The sequence below is a fragment of the Rhinopithecus bieti genome, unplaced genomic scaffold (assembly GCF_001698545.2).
Source record: "Rhinopithecus bieti isolate Rb0 unplaced genomic scaffold, ASM169854v2 scaffold_20175, whole genome shotgun sequence".
NCBI lineage: Eukaryota > Metazoa > Chordata > Mammalia > Primates > Cercopithecidae > Rhinopithecus > Rhinopithecus bieti.
In genome coordinates this window covers 296,300-304,719 of record NW_016809984.1, presented here as the reverse complement: position 1 = coordinate 304,719, position 8,420 = coordinate 296,300, and the positions used below count along the sequence as shown (strand labels likewise).

The 8,420-nt window shown below is 40.5% G+C and overlaps 1 protein-coding gene across 3 annotated transcripts in view; it reads left to right on the top strand.

The window, feature by feature from the left end:
* Positions 1 to 8,420, top strand: part of BRAF (B-Raf proto-oncogene, serine/threonine kinase) — a 209,067-nt gene that overhangs the window by 185,818 nt on the left and 14,829 nt on the right. For all 3 annotated transcript variants that reach the window (XM_017891051.1, XM_017891052.1, XM_017891053.1), the window contains one exon: positions 4,076 to 4,210. In XM_017891051.1, the coding sequence (XP_017746540.1) occupies positions 4,076 to 4,210 (135 nt within the window). Of the gene's footprint in view, positions 1 to 4,075; positions 4,211 to 8,420 lie in introns of those variants that run through there.

Genomic DNA, 8,420 nt, shown 5'->3' with positions numbered 1-8,420 from the left:
TTGGTTCCTTTTTTCTCTTCAAACTATTTGTATTGTTTCTCACAGAAGTTCATCCTAATGTAACATCTGTATGTTTTAAAGCCTTTTATTGATTACCTAAATTACATCTCTGCAATAAAAATATGTATATAAGTTTAAATTTAGAATTTTACAAAATTGTTACTTCAAGATCTGATTAGTAATTTTTTTAATTCTGAATTACGTTTTTGTTGCAAGTAATATATAACTGATGAAAGTAGCATTTAAGTTTTGATATATGGAAACATAGAAGGTAAAATTATATTGGAAATATGAATCTTAATGACATGGGGCTTTTCTTTTCCCTTCAATTAATGTATGTATCTGTGGATAAATACAGCTTTTTTGCTAGGACACTAGATACTAAGACTTAGTATTGATTCTTTCCATATTTCATTTTTAAAGAGGTAAATACTGAGAAATTTTATCTAAATTATAAGAAGATGACAAAGGCAGGAGTTTTGTTGTAGCCACATGCAGAGTTTAGTGGTCCCCAAGACCAGCTTCAGGTTTGTTAAAAGGACTCACTGAAAACTCACTGAAAGCTGCTCAAGACTCACTGACAGCTGTTAAATTCACAGTTACAGTTTATTACAATGAAAGAATACAGATTAAAATTAACAAGGGAAGAGACCCATAGGACAGAATTCAGGAGCGTTCTTGTTGGAGCTTCCTGTCACCCTCTCCCAGTGGAGTTGTGGACAGATCTTCCAGTAGCAATGTATGACAACACACATGGATTGTTGCCAACCAGGGAAGCTCACCTGAGCCTTGGAGTCTAGAGTTTTTATTGGGGTTCAGTCACATAGATATGATTAATCACCTGGGGGCTGACCTTAGTTTCCAGCTCCTGCAGAGGTCAAGCTGATGCCACATGACCCAGAGCCCTCTATAAATCACATTGTTAGCATAGACTATCTGGCATGGCCCATGGCCCCCAAATAAACAGACACTCTTATCAGGCAGGACATTTCAAGGGCTTAGTGATTACCTCCCAGGAGCCAGGAGGAAAGGCTAGCTCTCTTTGAGCACGGTTAATTCTTTACCACATACTATATCATTCAATCATTTGAGCTCATTCCTATAATGTACCAAAATGTACTTAGTAACTTGTCATTAAAAAATGTTTTAAAAGCTCAGCTGACATTTCAATTAATATTTTTGAAAGTAAAGAGTTGAAAACCAACAGACTTGTTTCCCATTCGTTGGAGCCCAGTTCGACACCAGTATTTAGAAATGTTTCTTTGTTGCCCCAGAGGTTTTTATACCCTGGGACAATGTATACTATAGTTAGGTTACATATGCGTAAAAGGTGTGCCTTTTGTAAAGTGGTAGAAGGGCAGTTATAACAGGAAAATGAGAAAGGAAGATAAGTGTTACACTTCCACTTGAGTGGTTCTCTGGCAAATCACTTTTTTCAAAGGGGATGCCAGTAAGTTGATAGTTGTAGAAATTAATTCCCTTAAAATGACCATGTTGGCTGGGCGTGGTGGCTCACGCCTGTAACCCCAGCACTTTGGGAGGCTGAGACAGGTGGATCACATAAGGTCTGGAGTTCAAGACTAGCCTGGCCAACATGGTGAAACCCCATCTCTACTAAAAAAATACAAACATTAGTTGGGCATGGTGGTGTGTACCTATAATCCAGCTCCTGGGGAGGCTGAGGCAGGAGAATCTCTTGAACCCAGGAGAGGGAGGTTGCAGTGAGCTGAGATCATACCACTGCACTCCAGCCTGGGCAACAGAGCAAGACTCTGTCTCAAATTAAAAAAAAAAAAAAAAAAAAAAAAAAAAAACCCACCATGTGTATATACCTTTGACAAAGCCTTCCTGTAACCCCAGGGATACTTGACCCTAATTTAAAGTCTACGGACATATGACATGGCTAATCAACTAGCAAAAAGTTATCACGCACTTAATGAATAGTTAACTTAAACATTGAAAACCTCTTGTGTCCACAAGGTTATGTTAAATACTGGAGGTAGTGGTGTTATAGATATTTTTTGAGGTTTTTTTTTTTTTTTTTTTTTTGAGACAGTCTCGCTCTGTTGCCCAGGCTGGAGTGCAGTGGCACAATCTCAGCTCACTGCAACCTCTGCCTTTTGGGTTCAAGCAGTTCCTGGCCTCAGCCTCCCACGGAGCTGGGACTACAGGCACACGCTGCCATGCCCAGCTAATTTTTATATTTTTAGTAGAGACAAGGTTACATCATCTTGGCCAGGCTGGTCTTGAACTCCTAGACCTCATGATCCACCCTCCTCGGCCTCCCAAAGTGCTGGGATTACAGGTGTGAGCCACCAAGCCTGGCTTCTTTAAGAATTTTTTAGAAATACATATGTATGAGTCACAATCTCTCTGCCCGAGCACCTATAGTCTCATTGGAGAACTTAGGTAAGAAACATATCACAAAAAGATTAATAACCACACAAGGCAGTAAATGATCATCACAGCTAGTGGTGGGAAGAAGGACCATTATTACTTCTAGGTGTGTAAAGAAAGGTATGATAAGCATGGTTACCTTTCAGTTAGGCCTTGATTCATCTGGATTTCAGGTAGATGGCGAAGGGGTGAGGGAGGGCATTACGAGCACAGTAGGAGCAGCGGCAATAAAAAAGTTAAAAGTGGCGTCGTGTTGGGATAGTCTTCTCTACAAATCCTCTGTTACTTACTTAACTATATTATCTCGGGCAAGTTACTTAATTTATTTGAGCTTTGGATTCCTTATCTGTAAAACGGGGTCAACACCACCCTTGTAGAATTCATTTTTGAGTATTAAATTAGATGATTTAATACTATCCAAGTTTTTTGGCCTTTCGGGGCTACCTTTTCCATTGATAGCCAGGTAAGAATACCTGAATTGCTGTCCATAATATATGACTATAAGCACTCCAGATCCTTTCTCTCAACTTTGAAGACCCCTGTTTGAAGTGCTTTACATTCTCCTGGCTGTTGCTTATCACCTGTTGCTCCAAGGTATTACTCCAGGTTACCCCCAGTATTCTAAGACTGCTGTCTTCCATTAAAATGATGATGTTATGATGGTGCAGCTTCAGTAGGGGGCATTGTGAAAGAAAACTGTACTCCCTTCAATTCAGTATCTCTTTCCAAGGTTCATCCTTTAACCTCTACTGTATAGAGACCACATTGCAATCAAAGCTTTACTAATGCCTGGCAGTTAAACAAGGGTCATTACAGCACCAAACAGGAAATAATACAATGTATCAAGCTTGGCCGTTTTTAAATTCATCAGCTCTGCAGCTCTCCCCTGTAGCAGAGATCTCTTACGGGCTTTCAATCCACTTTACCCTCTACTCTCCACCTGTTGCACCTATTCCCTCTAAGACCAAAAGCCCTTCTCTCAGGCTGTCCTCCCTAAGTCCCAAGACTCCTAATATCTATCCCTGCCTGCCCTCAAAAGAGGCAAAATATTAGGAAATTAAGAAATTAGAAAAAATTGTAAATCTCCGAATCCAGAGAAGACAAGCCTTTTTATTTCATTAAACAGATTTTAGCTCCTGCTGGCTTCCCCTTCTCTCCTCTGGGGGAGGCTCTGGTTTGTATAACCAAGTGGTCCATTAGCATTTCCACAATAAAAGGGCTTAAGATACAGATGCCAAAAAAACTGCTAAAATGTTAGCCTTTTTGGTTTTCCCTACACATATGTAAAGGACTTACCACAATATCCAACAACAAGATGTGCTGAATAATTTTTTTTCTTTTTTAAAGTAAAGAAGAGACACTTTCAGATCTGTTTTAGATGGTTACCCTGTGATTGGGAAAATGGACTAGATAAGGAGAGACCGAAAGCAGGGGAGCAATTAGAGAACCTTTGCCACAGTCCAGGGATCATAAAGATTTGAGCTTGCAGCTCCTTTTGTGGGTTCCCTACAATCTATGATGTAGCATTGGTTTTTTAAAACTTTTTATTGAGGTGTAGTACATACATCATACATCATAAGCTGTAAATGTACAGCTTATTGTGTTTTCAGTGAATATGAAGTATATTTTTCAACATATCTACAAGGTTGAATTATTTCCCTTTTTTTTCTCTCTCCAGATAATTTTTATGGTGGGACGAGGATACCTATCTCCAGATCTCAGTAAGGTACGGAGTAACTGTCCAAAAGCCATGAAGAGATTAATGGCAGAGTGCCTCAAAAAGAAAAGAGATGAAAGACCACTCTTTCCCCAAGTAAGAAAAAGCTTCATACTATCCAAAAGAACAGACTAACATTCATAGACAGATTTCTGAGTACTTTTTTGGGCACACAGTCTGTATTTCGTGAGTTTGGATTCTATGTGCAGACTCCAGACAAGTAAACATCTTAAGATGGTTTCGGCCGGGCGCGGTGGCTCACGCCTGTAATCCCAGCACTTTGGGAGGCCGAGACGGGCGGATCACGAGGTCAGGAGATTGAGACCATCCTGGCTAACATGGTGAAACCCCGTCTCTACTAAAATACAAAAAACTAGCCGGGCAAGGTGGCGGGCGCCTGTAGTCCCAGCTACTCGGGAGGCTGAGGCAGGAGAATGGCGTGAACCCGGGAGGCGGAGCTTGCAGTGAGCTGAAATCTGGCCCCGCCCCCCCGCCGGGGGGAAAAGTGAAACCCCCCCCAAAAAAAAAAAAAAAAAAAAAAAAAAAAAAGATGGTTTCATGAGGGTTGAGCAGTGGTACACCTAGAAATTTCGGGTCCCAATACAAAATATTCAGAAAGACTTTGCATTTGTCCATCAGTTCTCAGACTTCTCTGTCTTTGAATTCTTTTACATGTTTAAAAATTATCGAAGACTGCCCCTGCCCCCGCAAATAGCTTTTGTTTATGTAAGTTTTAATTACCTTATTACAAATTAAAACTATGTTTTTAAAAATTTATGAATTAAACATAATAAACCAGTATCTTAAATAATATTTAGGAAAAAACAGTTCTATTATCTAAGAGAAAAAAATTAGTGAGGAGTTGCATTGTTTTACTTTTTTTTTTTTTTTTTTTTTTTTTTTTTTTTTGAGACGGAGTCTCGCTCTGTCGCCCAGGCTGGAGTGCAGTGGCCGGATCTCAGCTCACTGCAAGCTCCGCCTCCCGGGTTCACGCCATTCTCCTGCCTCAGCCTCCCGAGTAGCTGGGACTACAGGCGCCCGCCACCTCGCCCGGCTAGTTTTTTTTTGTATTTTAGTAGAGACGGGGTTTCACCATGTTAGCCAGGATGGTCTCGATCTCCTGGCCTCGTGATCCGCCCGTCTCGGCCTCCCAAAGTGCTGGGATTACAGGCTTGAGCCACCGCGCCCGGCCGCATTGTTTTACTTTTTTTGCAAATCCCTTTGCAAAAAGAAGATAGCTGGATTCTCAGCTTTTGCACTCACATTGCAATATCTCACATCATGTCATCCATAAAAACTCTACTTAACGCTTGTAAAACAGTTGACAGTAAAAAAGGCAAATGATATCTTATTGTTATTACAAAAATAGTGTTGACCTCATGGGTCCCCTGGTGGTCCACAGACCACATTTTGTGAAGCACTGCTTTATTTCCTCTTGGTGGTAAACAGATTGAAGCTTTCCTTTAATACTAGGTCTTTTTGAGGGGCATTTCTGCCTGGTGCAGAGAAAAGAAGAGGCAATAAGGCAGTTGTCAGCTCAGCCTGCCTTCACCTCATTCTTGATAACTCATTGCTTTTTTTTTTCTCTCCATGTTGGATAAAGCCTTAAATTAATAAGTCTTAGAAAGAACTGTAACTAAGGCCAGGCGTGGTGACTCATGCCTGTAATCCCAACATCTTTGGAGGCCAAGGCAGGCAGATCACTTGAGGTCAGGAGTTCAAGACCAGCCTGGCCAATGTGGCGAAACCCCGTCTCTACTAAAAATACAAAAATTAGTTAGGGATGGTGGCAGGAGCCTGTGATCCCAGCCACTCAGGAGACTAAGACATGAGAGTCGCCTGAACCCAGGAGGTGGAGATTGCAATGAGCTGAGATGATGCTACTGCACTCCAGCCAGGGTGACAGAATGAGACTGTCTCAAAAAAAAAAAAAATCTAAATACCTCAACTAGCTTACAAGAGTTTAGCTGTAGTAGATATTGTAATATAAATGCAATGTTTTCTGATACTTAGGGAGCTCCTGATAACACTGGATAAATATGCCTTCATGAATCAGTACAGTTTCAAGTGGGAAGTGCTGTTTCCCATAGTAACCCTGCTACCCTAATTACTGGAGTGTTCATTTATGAACTCTCAGGCCTTCGAATACCCAGTCCTAGCTAGGTAACTCAGAAGTCACTGTTACTGGAATGAGATTCACTCGTCCTTTATTTTTAAATCTAAAAAACGTTGTTCTTCTCTAAAGAATGAAAGAAGGTAAAATTGATGGTTTTTAACAAGTCTCTCAGGGTGTTGCCTAAGAGAAGAAAGGGAAAGCTAAGTGGTTCGGTGGGTAGATATAAGTTTCATTTTTCAGGGTTCAAAGTTACTGTTCCTTTGAGGAAGAGTTTTTTTTTTTGTTGTTGTTTCTCTAAGTCAGGAAACCTCTGAGTTGAGACTGTCCTGGTGAGAGACCAGTGCTGCTGACCAGCTTCAGCATGACCCTCTCCCATGTTCCCTTTTCACATCATGGTGCTCGGGTTTTTACTTAGCATGTTTGATTGACATTAATAATGCAAAGTACATCCTTAGGCCTACTTTTAAAATGATATTAAAAGGGGCAAAATGCTTAGCTCATACTTCTGAATATAACATTTCATTAATTACATGGTTTCAAAAACTGAAGTACATATGTGAACTTTTCAGATTATTGGAGGCTGTCCCTTTTAAGTGTTATTTTAAAATTTTTGTTACAGGATATCTTTTCACACCATAGTGTTATGTGCCACATAAATTTTAGATGGCTAAAGATCTATATGTTTTAAAAAATATAAAATATGAAATCATTTTTATAGTTTTGAGGTAGGAAAGCCTTCCTTAATAGACAAAATTCAGAAGGAAAAAATTAGCAGATGTGAGTACATTAAAAATGTTTAAACTTCTATATAGAAAAATAACATTGAAAGCTAAAGAGAATAATTGTAGCATATATAACAAAAGTAAATGTTTATAATATACAAAGACTCCTTCAAATCAATAAGTAAAAAACAATAGAAAATGGGCAAAGGGAATATGAACAGGTGATTCACATAATAAATACAAATGGTGAATGAATTTAGGGAAAGGTGTAAAGATGTCCATGAAGGTCAGTAAAATGCAAAGACACACAGCAGTGAAATATATTTTAATTTTGCCTCTCAGGTTGGTAATATCCAGCACTGGGAACAATGTTGGGAAGTGAGGAAGAGCATTCTTTCTAAAATTTTAAAGGTTTGGTGGGAGGCACCATTTTGGAAGAACTTGGTAGAATCCATAAATTAAAAGTACTTCTAAAAATCTGTGCTATGTAACCTATTTCATAAGAATTCAGATATATATAAGAATGTTTACTGTAATAAGAAAAAGACATTAAGATTAAGTTAGTTTTGTATTGATGACAAAGATATTGGTGAGAGAAAAGAAAACAAGACAGAAAACAAAATGTAGTATGATACTCTTTTTTTTTTTTTTTAAATAGGTAGAGCCTGTTCTGTTGCCCAGGCTGGAGTGCAGTAATATGATCATAGCCCACTGCAGCCTCAAACTCCTGGGCTCAAGCGATCCTCTCACCTCAGCCTCCTAAGTAGCTGGGACTGCAGGTGCCCATCACCACACCCAGCTAATTTCTGGTGGTGGTGGTGGTGGTGGTTGTAGAGATGGATTCTCACTATGTTGCCTAGGCTGGTCTTGAACTCCTGGGCTCAGGCGATCCTTTGCCCTCAGCCTCCCAAAGTGCTGGGATTACAGGCATGAGCCCCAGTGCCCAGGCTGATAACCACTTTAAAAGGTTGTACAGAGGCCAGGCGCGGTGGCTCACACCTGTAATCCCAGCTCTTTGGGAGGCCAAAGCAGGCGGATCACCTAAGGTTGGGAGTTCGAGACCAGCCTGACCAACATGGAGAAACCCTGACTCTACTAAGAATACAAAATTAGCCGGGCATGGTGGCACATGCCTGTAATCCCAGCTACTCGGGAGGCTGGGGCAGGAAAATCATTTGAACCCAGGAGGTGGAGGTTGTGGTGAGCCGAGATTGCGCCATTGCACTCCAGCCTGGGCAACGAGAGTGAAATTCTGTCTCAAAAAAAAAAAAATGTTGTACAGGTGGGCTCTGTTTTCATATATGTATTTTTATACATAAAAAAAGAAGGCCGGGCGTGGTGGCTCAAGCCTGTAATCCCAGCACTTTGGGAGGCCGAGACGGGCGGATCACAAGGTCAGGAGATCGAGACCATCCTGGCTAACACGGTGAAACCCCGTCTCTACTAAAAAAAATACAAAAAATTAGCC